Source organism: Lethenteron reissneri, chromosome 26 (genome assembly GCF_015708825.2).
Source record: "Lethenteron reissneri isolate LAM-NWPU_2019-01 chromosome 26, ASM1570882v1, whole genome shotgun sequence".
NCBI lineage: Eukaryota > Metazoa > Chordata > Hyperoartia > Petromyzontiformes > Petromyzontidae > Lethenteron > Lethenteron reissneri.
Genome location: NC_083804.1, coordinates 25,550,513 through 25,574,740, shown reverse-complemented (window position 1 = coordinate 25,574,740; position 24,228 = coordinate 25,550,513). Strand labels below are relative to the sequence as shown.

The following is a 24,228-nucleotide window of genomic DNA, read 5'->3' as shown; positions in this document are numbered from 1 at the left end:
TGCTGCTGATCCAGTTATTGTTAATTCCTCATAATACCTATGACAGAGCATTATAACTAGGCTATAATCATAATAATTACAATATAATTGTATTTATAATAATACAGGTTTCCCTCAATGTATGTGTTCCAAGCAAAAGAACGCGCAAAGCGAAACTGCATTAGACGTTAGCTGCCTTCGAGTGGCACATACAGTACATACAGTACACACGATGTTGTCCCATAGCAAAAAGCGAATTTTGGGTCGAAATAATTTAGCCGCATATACACAAAATCGCACAAACCGAACCTGCATCAAGCGATGGAAACCTGTATATAGTTTGGGGTCGACGTCCTTACCTAGAAATCATCATTGGCTCAATCAAGCCCGACTGGTGATGAGACGCTTTGTGTTGAAACCAGTCCACAGATTGCTGGTATTCAAGCAATGCTGAAATTATTCACTCCCAGAAGGCCATTTAGCCTGATGGGTTGTTTAAACACGAGTTTCCTCATGCAGAAATTTTGAAAAAAATGTCGACAAACGACTAGCTTACAAATCATCTCCCCACTACTGACAGACCTGATGCCCATTTTTAACCCAGTTCCCTGCGCCCTGTGAGGGTTCTGCTCTCCGAGACGTTCCGTTACATGGTAGTTGCGGCCACTACGTCCGCAAATTTGCGCACGTTATAAATTGAACTATTAGAGAGAGAGAACCACACGCTCGCACGCTGTTTATTATTATCATATCTAAACACTTTTACACGTATGTATAATTTGCTTGACAGTGTCAGGTGGAGTAGGGTTTCACAATAAATTTGGCCAGATCGGTATGTGGTCAATAATAAATTATGAACCATAATATTGACAGGTGAATACTTCCATGTTGAGATATTCTTGGTTCTTTCGGTAAATTCATGTAGATAGGTTCAAAGGAAAATAACCAAAAATAACAAAAAACTATAACGTTTCGATCGCAACACAAGCGGTCGTCTTCAGGAAAAGGGTGGTTAGCTTCCAAGGCAAAGTGTTTATAAGGGTTAGAAATGGGGATAGCCCAAATGTCAGCAGCCAATGATAATGTAAGTGGTGGGCAGCCAATCCGACGGTGGTTGGTTTTCCACCAATCAAAGGGCTGCCAGGTGAAAATTTGCATGTTAAGAGGTCGGCACGCGAAGTGGCTGTGCTCATGTGAACCCGGTGAAAGCGCAAGTTTGAAATGGGCGTAAAGTACAATTAACATCGGAAGGTGGTAGGATGGGAACATCATAGCCAATTATGACTTAAACTGGTTGATAAGGTCCTTCCAATGGTTGCTCAGTTTGTACCCATCTTCTCGGTTGAAATTGTGTCTGTCTATAAAAATGGATGGCTTCATGAACGAATCTCTGTTGATAGCCAGAGAAATCAATTTCGTGTGAGCCTACCGCATTAAAACAATGATCACCCATGGCCGAGGTATTGGTCCTACCGTGTGTCAGGATCTGCCTTATGTTCACGAACATGGTCCGAGACATGTCGCTTAGTTTCCCCAATGTAACTACTGCCACAGACACAGCTTAGTTTGTAGACGCCGGGGTATTGCATGTCAGGGATCACATCCTTCACAGATGGGATCAGATCACGAATTTTATGTACCGTGTTGAATCGAACCTGGATCTTGTGTTTGCTCATGATTTTGGAAAGTTTTTTAGTGACCTCTGCTATGTATGGCAAGGTGATGGTTTTGATTGGGTCCTCAGATGTTTTTTTGTTATGTTTTGTTATTTTTCTTTTAACCTATCTACGTGACTTTACCGAAAGACCCAAGAATATGAATTCCTGCAGTCATGAAAGCTTTAAGTCAAGATTTTTCTGTGTTGAGGTTTAAATGATTTCCTGCTCAAATTAGTTATTTATGCATTGGTACTCATCTCTCATTTACACCCCTGAGCCAGTGGTGAAAATTCCTCATTCCTATGGCAAGGGGCAAGTAAGTCCACGGGACTACCACTGTCGACTTCCTCACAAATGTTGTCGCTGATGACTGTGCCGGGGTGTGTGTGTGCGGTGAGCAGGCGTGTGACACCGTCGTGCACCCTTTGGGCCGTCTGGTGGCCACGCTGGTGACCGTTTACCGTGCCACTTACGTGGGCGTGGGTGCCAACAAGCGGCTGCTGCCCCAGGCCGTGGAGGAGGTGCGCTCCTACGCGCAGCGCATCTTCGGCATCGTACGGTAGGGGAGCCCCTCTTCACTTGTCGCAGCTTCACGTGAGCCTCGGAAGGGAGCGTTGTTCACATTAGTCTTCTTGGTTCTTTCGGTAAAGTCACGTAGAATGGAAATAATAGAATAATAAAAATAAAACATAATAAAATAATTCTCACGACGTTTCGGCCACAACGCAAGCAGCCGTCCTCAGGTGGAGAGCAGGTCTGTCGAGTAGACAGTCTGAAAGAACCAAGAAGATGAATCCCTGCAGTCACAAACGCTTTAAATCGAAAAATTGGTACATTAGTGTTGGAGTTGCGCTAAAGGACATCTGTAGGGCATCTATGTGTAATGGTTCGACAGAGGCGCACACACTTGTGTGGAGACAACACTTATTTATATAACTACAACACAATTGCAACACACCCTACACATAAGGTGGTGACCACCGTCCTATTCTCGCTAACACTCTGGTACTATTCTTTGGTTCTTTCGGTTAAGTCACGTCTAAAGATAAAATAATAAATTACAATAATAGCAAATTACGACGTTTCGATTGCAACACAAGCAATCATCATCAGGCATAAAAGAAATAGCAACAAAAATCTAACTAGAAAACTATAGACAGACATACAAGCAGACAGACATCACACATCAGAGAGAAAAAAAAACACAACAAACATGTATGAACTAGTTAGCTCACAGGACCCTCTCCACCTCTGATGCACCCCTGTAAAATCACGCACGCACCGAACAATAAACAACCAGAGTGACAACATGCAACGTGTGAAAGAGTAATTTAAAGCGTGCGGTTTTTGAAGTGGCCGGACCACCAGGCGTGGTGGGCCTAAGCTAACTGGAAGGTCCGGGGGGAATGTCAGTGCTGGCGGGCGAGTGCGGCCGCTCCGTCACGGGTGGCAGTGTCGACGGGGGGCGATCAGTTGCCAGCTGCTCCGCACTCAGCGGGGCGTCCAGGGGAGCAGAATCCGGCAGCGCCGGGGGTTTCACGAGCATCGATCCTGTGGGCGGGACCACAGAGCCACTCTGAGAGACCACCTTTACAGGCGTGCCCCCCAGCTCGCCCGGCACACCCGACCCTCGGCCCGCGGAAATTGGAGATGAGACGACGTGACGGGGATGAACAAACGGCTTAAGTCGCGACGGATACAATTTGCGTGTTGTTAAATGCTTGTGTGTGTAACAATTTAGTTTTTTGGCTGCCAGATGGTGGACAGTGACACGACATGTATTTGGCCAGGTCATTGGCCTTGCCCAAATAAATAATTGATCTATCATATGGCTATGGAGATGAGTGATCCAACACCACTTGTACCACTCTCAGCATGTGCTGCGACTGCACACTGCCTCTGTTCAGTTCTTTGTGGTCGCTGCGGTCATGCAGGTTCCTGTTTCCTGGGCTGCCAGAGGAGGGACAATGCCTGAGGCCTCCCCAGGATGAATCAGCGAACCCTGAGCCCGCATTGGCAACCTGTGTGGAGGAGGCAGGGTAAGAATCCCACCGTATGGAAAACCGTTGCTATTATTCTCGTCAAATGACAGTCATTATTGCACGATGTTTTTCTTCACATTACAGTTGAGCACAGGCCCAATTGCCCACAACGTCAAGTGGTCATCAGCAAACAACACTGTTAAAGTTGTAATCGATAAGTGTCACCTGCAGTGTGGTGAGTGAGTGAGTTTGTTAGTCGGGGGTGGGTGAGTAGATGTATTGGTGACTCAGTGGGTGAGTGACTGAGTGTGTTGTTGTGCCCTGGATTGTGGTGAGGAGACCGTAGATCCTTATAAGATCTGGACACATGCACATCAGTGAGCTCTGATAAGCGAGGCTGCGTTGGCTGGGTCATGCAGCTTGCATATCCAGCCATAGCATGCCCAAGCAGCTTCTGTGTGGCTGGATAGAGGGGGCTAAACAGGCATGGCATAGGCTGGAGAAGAGATGGACTGGTGCGGTGGAGGAGGATGTGGAGCTGATTGGATTTGCCAATGACTGATACCAGCAGTATCAAGATATGCCTTTGTGGAGGAGGTTCGTGAAGGACGCTGCTGGAGAATTGGAGGCAGTCTCCCTCCAGTAACAACGGAGGGCAAAGGAGTGACTCTCACAACAACAAGCAGAACACCATGCAGCTAAAACACAGAACGTTGACACAGTGGAGACCAGAGTTGGTGCTGGTGCATCTGTCAGTCAACTGAGTCAGTCAACCCATGGCACCTGCTGGGTCTCTTCTGTGACCTACTGCCAGCAAGCCTTCGATACTTCACGTGGCCTCAAAGTGCACCTAGCCTAGCACAAGAGCTATGATGATGCCACCGCCACTTAAATTTCGATTTAAAGCTTTCGTGACTGCAGGGATTCATCTTCTTGGTTCTTTCGGTAAAGTCACGTAGAAGGGAAGTAATAAAATAATAAAAATAAAACATAATAAAATAATTCTCACGACGTTTTGGCCACAACGCAAGCAGCTGTCCTCAGGTGAAGAATGAAACACCACCAAGCTTGGAGCGTATATTTAAACTGGGTTGGAGGGGGGGAGGTGAGAAGAAGAGCGCCTAGACAAAATAATTTGCATATCAAGAGGAATTTATCATATGGAAAATGCGTAGGAGGTGGGCGGGGGGGTTTCAAATTAATATTATGCCCGTGCATTATGCAGGATTAGCAGCATCAAAGGGAGGGGGAAGGGGGGTAGCATTAACAAAGGAAAGGAATGTTAATAGTATGTAGCTGCAGTTGCTAAACAACCACGTAAAAACTAAAGTATGAACTACATAAACAACTAAAGTATAAACTACATAGCATCATCAGTATACTTACTATACTCTACAATAAGCTGAGTTACTAACAGTAAGTAATACATTACAATTCTATGTCGTAAAAATTATATAATATGCTTCCATCTAAACTTTGTTCTATTACATCACACGAGTCTACACCATACTATATACTGCCATAGACAAACCCAACATTAAATTATATACTGTATTGCTATAAACCTTATACATTTTAATATAACACTATGTATTATAGAATAATACATATTATAGAATACATTTTTTCTGTCTACACTCGTTTTTTGTCGTTCTTAGGTTCTGCTCTGTCTGTGTGTTTCCGTTCCTCTTGTTTTTATGTTTTGTCTTTCTTTGGAATTTTCACACTTAAATTCTAACTTAGCAATCTTTGAAATACGTAATCGACCAGGCTATGCGTTAATTGTGTGTTGACCGACTCTCTGTGTCGTTTTACATAACATTTCGATACTTTGCTAGGTTATTTAATTTTAGTGTGTTTCTTTCTCCCTCTAAGCCTGCGTACTTCTCTACGCGTCTCTTCGTACTCATTGACATGTAAATTTTGTCTCTAACCCCTCCCTCTCGCTGCCTCCGCCCCCCTCTGTCTATTTAAGGCCACCCCACAGAGACGATCACCCCTCTCTGTACCTGTGTTGCTCGCTCTATGTATCTTGGTGATATCTGTCTGCTTATATGTCTGTCTATAGTTTTCTGGTTAGATTTTATGTCGCTATTTCATTATACCTGATGATGATTGCTTGTGTTGCAATCGAAACGTCGTATGCTATTATTTAATTTATTATTTTATCTTTATACGTGATTTTACCGAAAGAACCAAAGAATAACTTAACTTTTACAAACATTTCTTTCGTAAAAACAAATACGTTTGAATATACTTAAGTACCTTTCTGCATGTGCATCACATTTCCTCTTCTCAGACATAGCGAAAGGCGAAAAAAATAAACAAGTTTAAGAAAATTTGCAAAAGAGATGCTGCATTCGCTCTAGGCGTAGATGAGAACTGTCAGGCTATACTGTGCATAACGCATACGGCAGCAGAGCAAAGCAGCGCCATCAGGCAATGAGTCTGCACATGTCAAGTGCAGACTCGTCGACAATCGACTCAGTGTCGGTAGCAGTCGTTAGGCGGTCGTGGATACAAGTTTTGGTCGTTTTGTGGGAGTCTTACTGACTATAAGAAATCTTCTTGGTTCTTTCGGTAAAGTCACGTAGAAGGGAAGTAATAAAATAATAAAAATAAAACACAACAAAACAATTTCTCATGACGTTTCGGCCACAACGCAAGCAGCCGTCCTCAGGTGAAGAATGAGACAATGCCAAGCTAGGAGCTTATATATAAGCTGCGTTGGAGGTGGAAGAAAGAGCGCCTTAACAAAAGAATGTGCATATGAAGAGGAATTTAGCATATACATGGAAAATGCGTAGGAGGTGGGCGGGGGGGTTTCAAAGTCATATTATGCCCATGCATTATGCAGGATTAACAGCACCAAGGGGGGGTGCAGGGATTAGCAGTAACAAAGGAAAGGAATGTTAATGATATATTTTTATTATTTTATTACTTCCCTTCTACGTGACTTTACCGAAAGAACCAAGAAGATGAATCCCTGCAGTCACGAAAGCTTTAAATCGACTATAAGAAAGGTCATAAATGCGGGGAGTCGCAAGTCTAGCTGTCTTAAGTCGGGGGTGACCTATAGATGGTTGACTGAGTGGGTGGGTGAGTGGACAAGTTTGTTGTTGTGACCTGGAGTGTGGTGGTTGAACACAGTATAGATGAGGTGTAACAGTGAATCTGGTAGACCAAGTCTTTGACATGGGTGGAGGAATCAATTAGTAAAGTTCATGGAAACAGTAACCATGGTGGTAGCAATAGAAAATTGAAAAGGAGAGTTGACTGCCGATGAGCGCGTGATTGGATTGAATCGGGGAGTGCTGGATCATCAATCACTCTGACTGCCCTACATTGAATTTTATCGAGTGCAGTGAGGTTGGGAGCCTGGGTGCTTCATTCCAAATGTGATGGCAGGATTCCAACTTCAGCTGAATGTGTGCTTTGAATAGCAGCAGTATTTATTATTCAGAGTTTAAAGTGGCTTTGGGGGTGTAAAATAAAACCAAGCTGCTTCAATGCCTTGGCCAGGTGAGTGACATATCTATGTATGTATGTAGAACTTCCTTTGCACCTTACGTAGCCAACCGTGGCCAATCGGAGGTGGGGGGGAAGGACAACAAACTAAGGACATAGTAACGGAGGCAGTTGTCGTGAGTGAAAGCGTGCATTACTGGCGGCAGGGAGACGGTGACGAGCCTGGGCCTGGTGCTGCCACTGCTGCTGCCGCGCCTCTACCCGCCGCTCTTCACACTCTATGCGCTGCACAACGAGCGGCCCGACGATGACTTCTGGGAGCGTGTGCGGAGACTTAACAAGCAGTCGGACACGGGGCTGCTTTCCTTCCTCGGGGTGCAGCAGTACGTGGGCGCTCCCATGCACACCCAGAGTGCCCTCCATTACACCACCGGGGGGCCGTCCCGGAGCGCCTTGCGCTTGACGAGTAACTTGCATCTATATCATGGGACTTTTTTTGGCAGTATAAAAAGATCCCATGATATAGCTGCTCACCCCAAGCTATAAATGCAGTGATAACGTTCATTGTCTTTGTACCGTTTGCCTTTTGGCATTCTGTGGTTTGACAATGGTAAGACTAGGCCATATAGAAGGCTGTCTGGTGTTGGCCAATCGGTTTCAAAGACAATGCGTATATTATAATCAAAGCATTTTTTGTGTGCATGTTCACCACAAGTACTTGTGATTAATGCAGACTTGATTCCTTGCTTAAGGTATTTATAACACCTTTTTTATTGCCAGAAAGGGTAGAACCTAGTCTAATTTTTTCAAATTTGCATCTAACCCTCCTCAGACATTTGAAAGGGCACCCTCTCCCCAGACGCGGCAGCTCCTTAGGACACAAGATGACTCGGCATGTGGCCTGCAAGTGGGAGTTAGTCTACAGTAAGGGGGGCACTGATTGCTACGTGGAATCCCAATTGCGAAAATTTGTGGATAATATGTCAAATTTGGCAAATTGGACCCCAATGATACCACCACACCAATGGGCCTGCTCTTTACAAATTAAGTTATGGTTTCTTTAACATTGGCTGTGAAGCAGATTGCGTGAAGTATATTTTATTGTTACTATACATGCAATAATAACAAGGGCGGCCTGCCAGTTTCAAATGGCGAACCTCTGAAACAAGCGGCAAATGTGCTACCGCAAGGCCATGTCATGCACAAATCATTGATTATCCACAATGTTGTTTTGTCCGTCGAAATACTATTTGTTTTATTATTTTATCACAGATGTTTATCAAAGAAAGCCTTGCTGCTGAGTCTCTTTCTGCATTATCATCGCTTCATTGTGCACCTCTATTGTCTCTTCTATGTTCCTACAGGAAATTTTGGCCCCTGTGTGAGTCAATGCTCACAGACAATCAGCATGTGAGTATTCATCACGGGGGTGAATGAGACAAGTCACCTATTGTCTTTATTATCATCATCCTCACCACCACCACTGCTGGATGAAAGCCGTCGCTGTGCCGCATGGCTCTGCGATGTCACAAACCATCTTCACATGAGCCCATCGCTCCATCTCCACTGTGGTTTTCTATGTCGGCAATTGCATTACCAGTCTTGTCCAGCAGCCATTGTCCCTTCTCATGCACTCTACTCAAGCCCACTCTCTGTACCAATCAGTGTGACATCTCTGTGACGTACCGCACCGTCCCACCTTCATCCGTAACATTTACGTGAATAATCGTATTTTTTTCCTTGCCATGGCCATGAATTTAATGGATAATTACCGTGGTAAATTCTAAACCAAAATAGTATGCACTCATTTATAACTCTCTTATTTAGAAACATTATTTTGGTGCTTTTCAAAATCATGGCAACATGTTCTGCCTTACTTACATTTCATCATTTCGATCCCAATTTGCCTCTGGTAATTGCCAAAGTAAAGATACATCTTCTTGGTTCTTTCGGTAAAGTCACGTAGAAGGGAAATAATAAAATAATAAAAATAAAACATAATAAAATTATTCTCACGACGTTTCGGCCACAACGCAAGCAGCCGTCCTCAGGTGAAGAACATGTCTGTCGGAAAGACAGCGTCTGAATGAGCACAACAACGCTTGGCAGCGTATATTTAAGCTGGGTTGGAGGGGGAAGAGCGCCTTGACAAAGGAATTTGCATATCAAGAGTAATTTAGCATATTTATGGGAAATGCAGATATGGGATTAGTCACTACTTGTGGAATGCGTAGGAGATGGGCGGGGAGTTTCAAAGTCATATTATGCCCGTGCATTATGCAGGATTAGCAGCATCAAATGGAGGGAGTAGGGTTATTATTCTTAGGTTTTTTTCGGTAAAGTCACGTAGGTAAAACATTTATTTTTTCGGTAAAGTCACATAGGTAAAACATTTATTTTTTTACGTGGTGGCTTAGCTGCTGCAGCTCCATACTATTAACATTCCTTCCCTTTATAATGCTAACCCTACTCCCTCCCTTTGATGCTGCTAATCCTGTATAATGCACGGGCATAATATGACTTTGAAACCCCCCGCCCACCTCCTATGCATTCCACAAGTAGTGACTAATCCCATATCTGCATTTCCCATAAATATGCTAAATTCCTCTTGATATGCAAATTCATTTGTCAAGGCACTCTTCCCCCTCCAACCCAGCTTAAATATACGCTGCCAAGCCTGGTTGTGTTCATTCAGACGCTGTCTTTCCGACAGACCTGTTCTTCACCTGAGGACGGCTGCTTGCGTTGTGGCCGAAACGTCATGAGAATTATTTTATTTTTATTCTTTTATTATTTCCCTTCTATGTGACTTTACCGAAAGAACCAAGAAGATGAATCCCTGCAGTCACGAAAGCTTTAAATCGAAAATTAAAGAGACATGATTGTGTTGTATGTCTGCATCCTTATGACATACATTTTTCTTTGTTTGGTGAACAAATGAACTGACACTGGCGAAGACAATACAACAAACGTTGAAAAGTACTAATCGAAGCACGGTTGCATTTACATTAAGAGACCCAAGAGGAGCTCGTAGATCAGAGAAATTAAGTGGACTTGGGCAGGACACCGCTAGAAGGGAAGATAACTGATCGACGACACTGCTGGTGGAATGGCAGCCAATAGAGGGAACGCCAGACAGACAATCGCCATGGAGATGGTGCAGCAGCGGGCTAGATTAAAGCAGCATGCGAGTGTAAGGGATGCCAACGTTATGGACGGGGATTTATCCAGAAGTGGCTTGATCATAGCTGGTGATTGATGATTTCGTCATGGGATTCACGGCTACAATGATCAATGAAGCTGCCGCATGGGTTGCTGCCACCACGGTTTGGGCTGCGTGACAATGACGCCGGTCGCTGTGTCCACATGTGGTGTGGTTGCGGTTGCTGCCACCATGATTGTTCGGGCTGTGTGACGATGACAACCGATCACTGTCAACATGTTGTGTGGTTGCTGCCACCACACTTGTTGGGGCTGTGTGGCGATGACGCCGGTTGCTGTGTCCAAATTGTGTCGCCGCAGAGACTGTCGGAGCTGCGTGACATCTGCTTCGCGGAAGCCGTCGATTCACTCCAGCAAATCAGGTAGGTGCTCAGGCCTGCACTCGTGCTGGTTGAGTCGTCGCGAGGCTATTTTAAACATTAACCGGTAACCGGTTCCAACAGTCATTAATGAAAATGTATTTCTAGTGGAGTGTTAGCAGTGAGTGCACCGATTGGCGCTTGCGGGTGTACAAACAGCACAGCAGCCCCGGCTGGTCACCGAGTGGGTACATTTGCCCTCGTATTCTCAGATAAAAGGTAAAAATGTGCAGCCTTGCAATTGCTTGCTCACACCACTGCTGGCAGAAGGGCCTCACTCGAGGGATCTCTAGCGGGTATTGTGTCTATTCATCCACGCTGATCAGGCATCTTGAAAGAAGAGCTGGGCATACCCAGACTTTGTATGCTTTACCCATTCACACTGCTAGGTGAACGACTACAGGGTGCGATTTAAGAAAATTATATTTAAACTGCTGCACTGGGAGATGGAATCGGACCAGTGAACTCCAGATTGCAAGACCAGAATGCTGACCGATACAACACATTTCCCAGTTAATCTGCTATGTGTCTTGCTCTATGCATTTCCATCCTTGCGGCAAACCAGTAGACCGGTAGTTTTCCGCTGTTACAGATATTATCAGACTCATCGAGAATATTTACTCTTTGGTTCTTTCGGTAAAGTCACGTAGGTATAAAATCAAATAAATCACGACGTTTTGATTGCAACACAAGCAATCATCATCAGGTGGGAAAACCACAGCAAGACATTTTTTTTCTGAAGTGGGAGAGAGAGAGTTGCCGTGGTAAGAGGTTATATAGGTGTAGTGGTGGTGTTGACGTGCGCCGACAGCGATGGATCACGGGGCGCGGGGTTGGGCACGCGATGTGGGCGTGGTATGGACGCGCGCGCCGGTGGTGAGGCGCGCTGACACAAAGTGGGAAAAGAGGATCGTAGCCAGCACGCAGTGATTGGTCAAATAGGATGGGTGCTCTCAGCGACGTCCGCAGGAGGTGCATAAAGGGGGACGCGCGAGAGCACTCGAGGTCGTTGTTAACCAGTTGAAGACCGAAGACGGAGTGGAGGAGGTAGTGGCCCGAGACCCCTAGTCCCGCCGTCCTTGTCAGGCCCGGGGCCCTGTGTGGCTCGGAGCCGAGACTGTGGGACCCGTAGTCCGACGCCCGTGTGGGTCGGGACGGTGGTACCCAGAGCCGAGACGGACACCCCGGCCGGGTGTGTTCCGGAAGGCTACGGGCGTAAGAGCCCGTGTCAGTGTAGCTGAGTGGGTGTTAGTCACCCGAGTAGCTAAGTGGGTGTTAGTCGCCCGAGTAGCTAAGTGGGTGTTAGTCACCCGTGTAGCTGAGTGGGTGTTAGTCACCCGAGTAGCTAAGTGGGTGTTAGTCACCCGAGTAACTGAGTGGGTGTTAGTCACCCGTGTAACTATAAGTTGGTGAAATAAAGAGTGTGCTACCCGTGAAGTCGTCTCCCGCCGAGTTACTACTTTACAACTGGCGTCAGAAGTAAACCTGTCTTCAAGAAGAATGGACACAAGGAAGACTACCCGTACCCACGAGCAAGATCGGGGAGACGACGGCGTACCGGAGACACCAACCTCGGGAGGAGAGGACGAGGAGTTGCCGCCGATGCAGCACTTCGCGGCGATGGCCGATGCTCCGCTTGCCTCCGACACCAGCCTACAGGACGCACACTCCCGCCTGGCGGAGTTGCTGCTCGCCGCCGCTGCAATTTTGGCGGAAATCTCCGTTCCAGCGGGCGGAGGGACGGCTGCGGGGTTGGAGGAGGGAGCGCGGCTGGAGGGATCCCGCCAGAAGGCGCTTCGCGCCAAAAGTTTTGAAGTTGGCGCCATTTTTGAGGGTCCGCCACCAATTGGCGGGAAGCGCGGACACCACGTGGCCAGAGATCTCCACACAGCGCAGCCCGCGTCATCGGCGCACGCCGGAGCTCTCCATTATGCGCCTGCAGAAGGAGCCGACATTTTCTGCAACCACAGCGGCGCGCGGGAAAATCGTTACGACGACGACCGAGTCCTTCAGCAACGATTGCCCGCGCTGTCGACGTTCAAGGCAGACGGGGGCGACTGGGGAGCCTTCCAGCGAAGGTTCCTCGCACATCAAGAAATGTCGGGGTGGTCCGACACCACTGCCCTGCGCGCGCTGCCAGCGATGCTCGACGACGACGCGCTTGCAGCCTTCACATCTGCCCCGAGGTCGTCCCGCTCAACGCTCCAGGCCGCGCTACACCTGATGGCTAAGGTGTTCGGGCCACCCTCGACCTGTCGCCACCATTTCTACGATCGGCGAAAGGTGGTTGGAGAAACAACGCTCGCCTATCGCACGGCGCTGCTCGCCCTGGCGGACTCAGCTTTTCCCCGCATGGACAAGGAGGGGAAGAACGCCATGGTGACGGAGCAGCTGCTGGCGTTGGCCCACGACTTGGGAGTTCCCATCAATACGGCGGACGAAATGGACATCTGCTCCCTGGGGATTGCCACAAGTATTCACGCTTACGAAGTCCTCAAGCGCAAGCCGACGGTCGTCTGCGCATCGGCGGGGAACGGGGCACCGGCCGCCACGGTCACCGGACCTCAGCCTGCTGCGGCTCGGGAGGAGGCCTTCGCCGTTTCGAGACCGGGGGAGTGGAGAACGGGAGGTCGTTCGCCCACACGTTCATCCCGCAAGCTGGAGCAACCGAAACCTACGACGTCCCTCGTCGTCTGCTACAACTGCGGCCTTCGGGGCCACGTCGCGTCCGGGTGCCGGGCCCCGCGTCAGCGCAACACGGGACCACGTCCGGACGACGACCAGGGCCACAAGACATCCCAGCTAAACCCGGCAAGTCGCGGCACCTCACACGTTCGGTCCACATACACGGCACGTTCGGGTCGCCGCTTGGCGGTGGGGGGACCGCGTATGGGCACCGGGGGTTCGGTTCGGCGAGAGGGGTCCGTACACGGCCCGAAAGCAGTCGAATGGTCCGAATTGGCCCACAGGATAGTGGCTGCGTCGGCCGGGTCGTCCGTGGTAACGGGGTTGATTGACGGGGTTGAGGTCCGGGTGCTTGTGGACACGGGTGCGTCGGCTACTATCATTTCGGACCTTATTTATAACATTCTTCCCGTCCAATGTCGACCCCTTCTGCCGGTGGACGTACCATTTTACGCGGCGAACGGGGGATCCTTGGGAATCATCGGCCAGATTCGGGCGACTATTTGTATTGGCGATATAAAATTGGCGGGTCCTATTTTTGTATCATCATCGCTGGCCGTTCCTTGTTTACTAGGTACGGACTTTCTGTCTAAAATGCCCATCAAAATTCTCATAGATCAGGCCTGCATTGAGCTTCCATCGGGACGGCGGGTTGCGTTTTTGACGAGTCCTACTAAGATACGCACGGTTTGTGCGACGGTGCAGGCGCTGGCAACTCAGACTGTACGGGTGCCCCCGGGATCGCAAATGTTGGTACCCCTTCGGTTGAGAAAACCCCTCGGGGTAGATGCGGGGGCACAGGGAGTTCTGTTGGGGCCGTCTAACAGAGCTAAAGGGGGCCTCGACCTAGCGGTGGCCCAGACCATGGTGAGGGGGGACAGTGAGCCGTTCGTTATGGTCCTGAATACGGGGTCGCGGCCGGCCGTGATTACGCAGGGAACGGTGCTGGCTCACGCCGCGCCGCTACCCGTCGAGGAACAGCTCGTTGCTCACGCGGATTCGAGTGCCGATACGCATCCTCAAAGTGTGGAGGGGACAGAGTGGTTGGACTCGTTGTGTGCCGGGTCTATTAACTTGTCCAGTGTGCAGTTGGGTGCATTGAGGGGCTTGCTACTCGAGTTCGCTGACGTGTTTAGCAGGCACAAGTACGATATTGGCTGCACAGACCTGTTGCGCCACCACATAGCTACTGGGGACGCGGCCCCTATTCGACAGAATCCCTTCCGGCTCAGTCCAGCCGAGAAGGAGCATGTGCAGTCGGCGGTTAATGACATGTTGGCGGCCGACATCATTTCGCCCTCTTCCAGTCCGTGGGGTGCTCCTATCGTCCTGGTTAAAAAACAGGACGGGTCCTTGCGGTTCTGTGTCGATTTCCGCCGCCTAAACAAAATCTCAATGGTCGATGCGTATCCGCTCCCCAGGATGGATGAGTCGCTGGATGCCTTGGCGGGAGCACAGTTTTTTTCGACGCTCGATTTGCTTTCGGGATTTTGGCAATTGCCCCTCGATGACGAATCGAAACCAAAAACCGCTTTCCGGACACCGGGAGGCCTATTTGAATTCAACCGATTGCCCATGGGCTTACATTCCGCTCCCGCCACGTTCCAGAGGCTCATGGAATTGGTTTTGTCAGGCCTCCAATGGGACACCTGTTTGATTTACCTCGATGATGTCATCGTTTTCAGCCGGACTTTTGAGGAGCACCTCCAGCGACTGAGAGCGGTGTTCCTCAGGATGCGTTCCGCTAAGCTTAAATTTAAACCGGCTAAATGTTATCTGCTTCGGGTATCGGTCAGGTATTTGGGCCATATCGTTAGTCGTTCAGGGATCTCGACAGACCCTGCTAAGACGCACTGCGTCAGCTCATGGCCAACGCCAACCTCTGTCACTGAAGTCCGCAGCTTCATAGGATTCGCCTCCTATTACCGTCGTTTTGTCAAGCAGTTTGCCACCATAGCCAGGCCCCTTCACGCTTTGACGGCTAAAGGTGTGCGGTTTCACTGGGGGCCAGAAGAGGAGGCCGCATTCTGCTCCCTTCGTGTCGCCTTGGTGCAGGCTCCCCCCTTGTGTTACCCCGATTTCACGCAACCGTTTGTGCTCGACACGGATGCCAGTAACACGGGTATCGGGGGAGTGCTCTCCCAGGTGGTCGGGGGGGTCGAACGGGTGGTCGCCTACGGTAGCAGGGTTCTGTCCCCCGCGGAACAACGCTACTGCGTCACACGTCGTGAATTGCTGGCGATTGTGTTTTTTATACAGCAATTCAGGCCGTATCTTTACGGCCGTCATTTTACAGTTCGCACGGACCATGCGGCTCTCCAATACGCTATGCGGGTGGCGCAGCCATCCGGCCAATTGTCCCGATGGTTGGAGGTCCTTCAGGACTACCAATTCACGACAATTTACCGCAAGGGATTGCGCCACTCGAATGCGGATGCCTTGTCGCGGTTGCCGCCGCGTACGGAATGCGCATGTCTGTTGGGATCGGCGCGGTGTAAACCATCTGTCGCTGTCCCCGCGGAAGTTGTGCTCGCCGCCACGGATACTACGGGGGTCGACACTCCCACGGGGAGGGACTCGCTGTTAGCGCTGCCTCTCATCGAGTGGGGCCGTCTGCAAATGGCCGACAGCTCCCTACTCACGCTACGTCGGAAAGTTGACGCTCCCGAGGGAGGGGAAACGCGGGTCGGTTCCTGGGTGTGCAGACAGGGCCTCTTGATGAAGTGGGACAACATGTCCCGGCGTCACGCGCTCGTGGTGCCGTTTGCTATGCGGGGTAGGGTCGTCCTGGCTGCTCATGAACGACTCATGCATCTGGGTTTTCACAAAACGCTCGCCCTCATTCAGCGAGACTACTATTGGCCGGGGATGGGCAACGACGTGGCAAACATTCTTAAGGGATGTGTAGGGTGCGCCCAAAGAAAACCGCCACCAATAGCGGCTAACCCACCGCTGCAATCCATTCAGGTCTCGCGCACAAACGAATTGGTTGCGTTAGACATCTTGGGGCCCTTTCCCGCTACACCTCGGGGAAATAAGTTCCTGCTGGTTGGCGTAGAGTACTTCACCCGCTGGCCCATGGCATGGCCACTCGCCAACCAGTCGGCTGCGGCAGTGGCGGACGCCTTTGTCCAAGGTTATGTTTTGGGCAAAGGCGCCCCCAAACGCTTGCTGACGGACCAAGGGAAAAAATTTTCGAGCGTTTTATTGCGCGAGGTGTGCGACCTGTTGGGTACAAAGAAAGTACGTACCTCCCCGTACCACCCGCAGACTGACGGTATGGTTGAACGTCTGAACAGGACGATTACGTCTATGCTGTGCCAACAGGTCTGTGTCGACCAGGTGGATTGGGACTTACAGGTACCGGGGGTACTAGCGGCCTATCGAATGGCCCCTCATGCGGCGACGGGGTTTTCTCCATTTTTTCTTATGTATGGGCGGGAGGCCGATCCGGCCATGGACGTCCAACTGGGGATTTCCCAGCCACGGGCCAAATCTAAATTGGCAGACCACATCAAGTTTAATATCGCCAAATTGGCTGAAGCGCGAGAGGCTGCGAGATTGAATTCGCGGTCTCGGCAGATCGCGAACGAGCGATTGCATGGACGGAGGGTGCATGCGCACGATTGGGAACCAGGCGATAAGGCCTGGCTGCATTGTCCACATGCACCGTTGGCTACGTCCCCCAAATTGTTGAGACCATGGAGGGGACCGGTGGAAATTGTGCGGGTTGCACGGCCCCAGAGTATACAGATTAAATGGGGAAAACGCCGTTGGTACGTGCACCCCTCCCGACTGAAACCCTACGCGGCGCCGCGTGACCCCGTTTTGTGCCGTAACGACCGAGCGTGTGATGTGACCGTCGACTCGGGGAGGGATGTGTCGCAGGCTGATCCTCACGTGTCTCCACCTGACCCACCCCCAGGTGTCTCGGACCTGACGGCTGTTGACCGTCGGGAACCGGAACCCCGCGGCACGCGCGGAGCCCCGATGCCTGGCCCATGCCTTCCTGAACTGCCGGCACCACCGGACGGTCAACCGCGTCTGGTGCCGTACGACGGACCGGCAAGGCGGACTCGGGCTAGAACACAACACTTTTCATGAAAAAAGATTTTTTTTTTTTTAAACCCGCCCTCGCCGCCGTGTCCCCCCTCTGCCGGGGTAATGTCCCGTTCAAGGGACGCTCGGAAAGATTGGGACGCTGCACGAGTCGGAAAGAAAAGAAGAAGAAAAATAATTAAATAAAACTTTTTTTTTTCTTTCTGCATACACATTTATTGTTACCACTCGCCGGATTGTACATATTGTTCTTGCTGTTGTAATGGCATTTGCTGATTTTTGCGGATTGCGGTGTTCGTGTTGTGTTGTGCTGTTATGTTGTTGTTGTTGTGTTACGGGGCACACATGGGGGGGGAGGGGGTGTTGTATATTTTTATAGCAGCCGGGTCGGCTGCGAGCTATGTGGTAGGGGGTGATGTAGTGGTGGTGTTGACGTGCGCCGACAGTGATGGATCACGGGGCGCGGGGTTGGGCACGCGATGTGGGCGTGGTATGGACGCGCGCGCCGGTGGTGAGGCGCGCTGACACAAAGTGGGAAAAGAGGATCGTAGCCAGCACGCAGTGATTGGTCAAATAGGATGGGTGCTCTCAGCGACGTCCGCAGGAGGTGCATAAAGGGGGACGCGCGAGACCACTCGAGGTCGTTGTTAACCAGTTGAAGACCGAAGACGGAGTGGAGGAGGTAGTGGCCCGAGACCCCTAGTCCCGCCGTCCTTGTCAGGGCCGGGGCCCTGTGTGGCTCGGAGCCGAGACTGTGGGACCCGTAGTCCGACGCCCGTGTGGGTCGGGACGGTGGTACCCAGAGCCGAGACGGACACCCCGGCCGGGTGTGTTCCGGAAGGCTACGGGCGTAAGAGCCCGTGTCAGTGTAGCTGAGTGGGTGTTAGTCACCCGAGTAGCTAAGTGGGTGTTAGTCGCCCGAGTAGCTAAGTGGGTGTTAGTCACCCGTGTAGCTGAGTGGGTGCTAGTCACCCGAGTAGCTAAGTGGGTGTTAGTCACCCGAGTAACTGAGTGGGTGTTAGTCACCCGTGTAACTATAAGTTGGTGAAATAAAGAGTGTGCTACCCGTGAAGTCGTCTCCCGCCGAGTTACTACTTTACATAGGTAAGAAAGAGGGAGGGGCAAAGGGGGGAGAGGGAGGGGGTGGGGGAGGGGGAGCGCTGCATGGACACTAGGAGCGGGACGTGAGGCTGGGGGGGGAAGTGGGAGGGGCTGGAAGTGGGAGGCCGAGAGAGCTGGGGATGCGGGGGGGGGGGGGGAAGTTAACTCGGAAAAATAGACCAGTACCCGGCCGATATGATAGACAACAACCACTATAAAGCAGTTAGGGTTTTACCTGGTTAATGACATCCTTCCAATGATTGCTCAATTTGTATCCATCTTCTTGGTTGAAGTTATGTCTGTTTATATATCTGGATGGCTTCATGAAGAAACCTTGGATAGTAGCCCGAAGGTTTGCAGAGTACCTTGGTCTCAGAAAAAAACAATATCATGTGAGCCCACATCGTTATAACAATGGTCAGCTACGGCTGTGTTTCAGATCTGCCTTGTGTTCACGGACACGGTTTCGTTTCCCCGATGTAACTGCTCCAGGATATTGCATGTCAGGAATGACATCCTTCACAGATGGGATTAGATCATGGATTTTGTGTACTGTATTGAATCGGACCTGGATCTTGTATTTGTTTAAGATTTTGGAAATCTTTTTGGTAACACCTGCTATGTATGGTAACATGATGGTTTTGATCGGCTTCTCAGGGGGTTGTTTCTCCATGGTTGGAGAAACAGCTTTGCGAATAATGCAGTCCGAGTACCCATTCATCTTGAGGGCCTTGTGTACGTGTTCCAGTTCACTGGCTAGGTGGTGTTGGTCGGAAATGCAGTGGGCCCTATGGTGTAGTGTTTTGATGAGGGAATTATTCCGTGCTGGATGGTGTTGGGAATCAGGTTTCAGATAGGAATCTGTGAGGGTGGATTTCCTGTAGACAGTGTCCCAACGAGCCGTCAGGTCTCTTCTCAAACAAAACATCCAGGAAAGGTAGCTTACCATCCTTTTCCACTTCCATGGTGAATTTGATGGATGGGTGTATGGAATTGATGTGGTTGAGAAACTGGTTCAAGCTGGCAGGCCATGTGGCCAAATGACGAAAGTGTCATCTACATATCTCTTCCACAAGGAAGGACGTAGGGTGGATGTCTGGATGTCATCTGTTTCAAATTTCTCCATGAAAACATTCGTTATAACTGGTGATAAGGGGGAACCCATGGAGGGTACCTTCATTTTGTTTGTACAAAGTACCATTCCAGGTTAAGTAAGTATTGGTAAGGCAGTGTCTAACCAGAGTAGGTACATCAGGATTCAGTCCATGTGGACTAAGTCTTCAATTATTGCTAAGGTTACATGTACAGGAACCTTGGTGAACAGATAAACTACATCAAAGCTGATGAGCAAATCATCTGGGGATAATGAAATGCCCTTGATTAGAGAGACCAAGTGAGCTAAGTTACGTACTGCTGAGGTAGTCTTGCCCATGAATGGAAGCAAGGTGTCAGACAGAAAACGAGCCAGTTTGTAGGTAGGTGAGTTGATAGTGGAAACGACGAGCCGAAGTGGAGTACCTTCTCTATGGATTTTAGGAAGACCATAGAATCTGGGTGGTCTAGTAGCAGAGGGTTTTAGGGAGAGCCGTTTGAATGGTTCGATTAGGGAAGTCGAACTGGTAATGATATTGTTGGTTTTTGTAGCCAAGCGGTTAGTAGGATCTTTGTTGATGTTGTTATAACGTTGTGGGCTCGCTAACTGTCTTTGGTTGTTCCATCATATTTACCAAGCACTAATCTATTCTGCTGAGTTAATTGCATCCCCAGCGTTTGGCAGTACTGCTACTGTTGCTTTGTTGTCTTTCATTGGCTTTACTGTAGTGGTGTTGGCTTTTTTGCACTTAAACGTCTGCTACTGTTGCTTTCGTGTCTTTCATTGGCTTTGCTGCAGTGGCATTTGTTTTCTGCACCTTTCTAGCCCCGCCCACTTCCCCCCCTCCCCTGTCCAGTAGCATTCCACGCAAAGGTACCCTCCCCCTACTCCCCCCTCCCTTGCTCCTCCCCCCTCTCTAACTTATATAACCCCTTACCACAGCATCTTTCCCACTTCAGCTTAAATTTTCTGGCTGTAGTTATCACACCTGATGATGATTGCTTGTGTTGCAATCGAAACGTCCTGATAATTTAAATGTTTTATTTTTATTATTTTATTATTTCCCTTCTACGTGACCAATGTACTCTGCAAACCTTTGGGCGACTATCAAAGGTTTGTTCATGAAGCCATCCAGATATGTTAACATAGACATAACTTCAACCGAGAAGTTAAATACAAATTGAGCAATCATTGGAAGGATGTCTTTAACCAGGTAAAACCCTAACTGGTTTATAGTGGTTGTCTATCATATCGGCCGGGTACTGGTCTATTTTTCCGAGTTACCCCCCCCCCCCGCATCCCCAGCTCTCTCGGCCTCCCACTTTCAGCCCCGCCCACTTCCCCCCCCCCCCCCCAGCCTCACGTCCCTCTCCTAGCGTCCACGCAGCGCTCCCCCTACCCTCCCTCTCCCCCCCTTGCCCCTCCCCCCGTTCTTACCTATGTAACCTCTTACCACGGCAACTCTCTCTCTCTCCCACTTCAGCAAAACTGTTCTTGCTGTGGTTTTCACACCTGATGATGATTTCTTGTGTTGCAATCGAAACGTCGTGATTTATTTTATTTTAGATCTACGTGACTTTAACGAAATAACCAAAGAGTATGGATTCCTGCAGTGACGAAAGCTTAATCTAGATTCATCGAGAATAGTTCATATCCATGGAAGATTTTATATTTGTCCTCAGTGCTGTTTCATTTGTATGTTGAACTTCTTTCCCACCGTACGTACCCCAACGTGCTAATTAGAGGTGCATTTGGGGTTCCTCAGGGATCTGTGCTTAGCCCTATTCTCTTTTGAATGACCTTGGTTCCACTGGGCCATTCACTCAGACATTTTTGCCTAAAGTTTTATTGTTATGCGAATAACATCCACATTTACTTGCACAATCTGCTGCCTGCCTCCATGCTCACTTCAGTGCTGGCTTCTATCAATATTTGGAAGCAACAAAAGTTACTCCATTTGAATGGTGTTAAAACAGGGGTGATGCTCATTGGATCTCCCCACCAGCTTCAAAAGCTGCACTCTTCAGTGTTACAATCGATGGCCAGGTGTAATGGGTTCAGCACTGGCAGTAATTAAGACATCTAGGGGTCGTCTGCGATCCTACTGTCCTTAAAGGCTCATTAAAAATATCACAAAGACTTTATTTTTCCATCTCGGGAATATCTCCCATATCCGATCCATTATTTTGGCTTCAGATGCAGAGAAGCTGCTCCATACCTTCGTTTCTTCTCATTGATATTGCACCGTCTTGCTCCCTGGTGTGGCTAAGATGGTGCTTAACAATCTGCGGCATGTTCAGAATGCGGCTGCTAGGGTGTTAACCAGAACAACTTGTTCAGATCACATTATGCCTGTCGTGTATGTGTATGTTGAACTTCTTTCACACCGTTATGTAGCCAACCATGTTAATCGGAGGTGCGGGCCTCCTTGCACTGGCTTCCAATTTTGCAAAGAATTCACGTTGCACCCATCCGTCCCCTCAAGGTCTCTAAGATCTGGGGGTGCCGATCTCTCCGTTTTCAGTTCGAGGCTTTTGTCGATGGGCGACCGAGATGTTTCCCGTGTGGCCGCCAGACCAGACTCTGGAACTCTCTGCCACGATTTTTCGATTTAAAGCTTTCGTGACTGCAGGCATTCATCTTCTTGGTTCTTTTGGTAAAGTCACATAGAAAGGAAGTAATAAAATAAAAAAAATAAAACATAATAAAATAATTCTCACGACGTTTCGGCCACAACGCAAGCAGCCGTCCTCAGGTGGAGAACAGGTCCATCAAGTAGACAGAGTCTGAATGTCACGCTCCAGGCTTGGAGCGACTATTTATGCTGGGATGGAGGAGCGAAGAGCATCTTGACAAAATAATTTGCATATCAAGAGGAATTTAGCATATTTATGGGAAATGCAGATATGCGATTAGCACTACTTGTGAAATGCGTAGGAGGTTTGGCGAGGGGTTTAAAGTCATTATGCCCATGCATTATGCAAGATTAGCAGCATCAAAGGGAGGGAGTAAGGTCAGAATTAATAAAGGGAAGGAATTTTATAATAAGGCGCCGCAGCAACTAATATGCTTATTGACTATACCTTGTCATATTACACTATGTTTTATTCGACCCACTCAACTGTATAACACATTGCTATATATTCACTATAAAAATACGATACTATATATTACCTTATACATTGTATTAAACATTAGACTTTAATACTATTTATTATTATATAATATGTTATACACTATACCATAAACCGTCGCGTGAAAGGTACTAAGAGGAAACAACGAAATATGTCAATGGGAGAATGGTGGTAGGAAGCTTGCAGCGGAGCAAAGAATCCATTCCCTGCGGAGTGCATATCAAGAGGAATTTAGCATATTTATGGGAAATGCAGATATGCGATTAGGAGGATTGGCGAGGGGATTTAAAGTCATTATGCCCATGCATTATGCAGGATTAGCAGTATCAAAGGGAAGGAGTAAGGTTAGAATTAATAAAGGAAAAGAATGTTAATAATATGGCGCCGCAGCAACTAATATGTTTTTAGACTATACATTGTAATATTACACTATTTATTATTGTACCCACCCAACTGTATACCACACTGCTGTATATTCACCATGCAATTACGATACTATATATTACCTTATACATTGTATTAAACATTACACTTTAATACTATTTATTATTATACAATATGCTATACACTATACCACTGACCGTCGCGTGAAAGGCACCAAGAGGAAGCAACGAAATATGTCAATGGGAGAGTGATGGAAGGAAGCCCGCAGCAGAGCAAAGGACCCATTCCCCGCGGAGAATACAGGATATATAGTCAATGTCAGTGAGTAGAACGTGGTCCGAAAGTCACCGTAAACGTGGATACAATCAGTTATGATCCGAAATGGTTTATTACGTCCTTCCAATGATTGCTAAGCCGGAATCCATCTTCTCGGTTGAAATTGTCTCGGTGTTTGTATATGTGGATCGCCTCATGAACGAATCTCTCATGGTAGCCAGATGGCTTGCATAGGAACTCTGTCTTGAAGAAGTCAATATCATGTGAACACACTGAATTGTAACAATGATCTGCCACGGCTGAGGTGTTTGTCCTACCGTGTTTCAAGTCTGCTTTATGTTCACGGATGCGGTTCGAGACATGTCGTTTGGTTTCTACAATGTAACTGCTACCACAAAGGCAACTAAGTTTGTAGACGCCAGGGTATTGTATGTCTGGAACCACATCTTTTACAGACGGGACCAGATCACGGATTTTATGTACTGTGTTGAATCGGACCTGGATCTTCTGTTTAATCAGGATTTTGGAGATCTTTTTTGTGACCCCAGCGATGTAGGATAAGGAGATGGTCTTGAGAGGCTCCTCAACAGGATCCTTCTTGATGGTTGGAGTGATGGCTTTGCGGATTGTGTAGTCGGAGTAACCATTAGCCTTAAGAGCTTGGCGTACGTGTGTAGGGGTGTTACGGAGGGGCTCTTATACATGGGATCACACGGGAAACAAACACAGTGGGCGTGGCTACGTGAGTGCACGGGGAGGTGATCTCAACGACGTCCGCACCGGGGAGCCTGGGGGGCTGCCCGGAGTTGTGATCCCCGTGGCCCCACC

The 24,228-nt window shown here is 48.7% G+C and overlaps 1 protein-coding gene across 3 annotated transcripts in view; it reads left to right on the top strand.

Moving 5' to 3' along the window:
• Window positions 1-24,228, top strand: part of LOC133347936 (alsin-like) — a 92,401-nt gene that overhangs the window by 58,228 nt on the left and 9,945 nt on the right. For all 3 annotated transcript variants that reach the window (XM_061560694.1, XM_061560693.1, XM_061560695.1), the window contains exons 26-30: window positions 2,039-2,196; window positions 3,572-3,676; window positions 7,294-7,470; window positions 8,452-8,497; window positions 10,610-10,671. In XM_061560694.1, coding sequence (XP_061416678.1) covers window positions 2,039-2,196; window positions 3,572-3,676; window positions 7,294-7,470; window positions 8,452-8,497; window positions 10,610-10,671 — 548 coding nt within the window. The remainder of the gene's footprint in view (window positions 1-2,038; window positions 2,197-3,571; window positions 3,677-7,293; window positions 7,471-8,451; window positions 8,498-10,609; window positions 10,672-24,228) is intronic.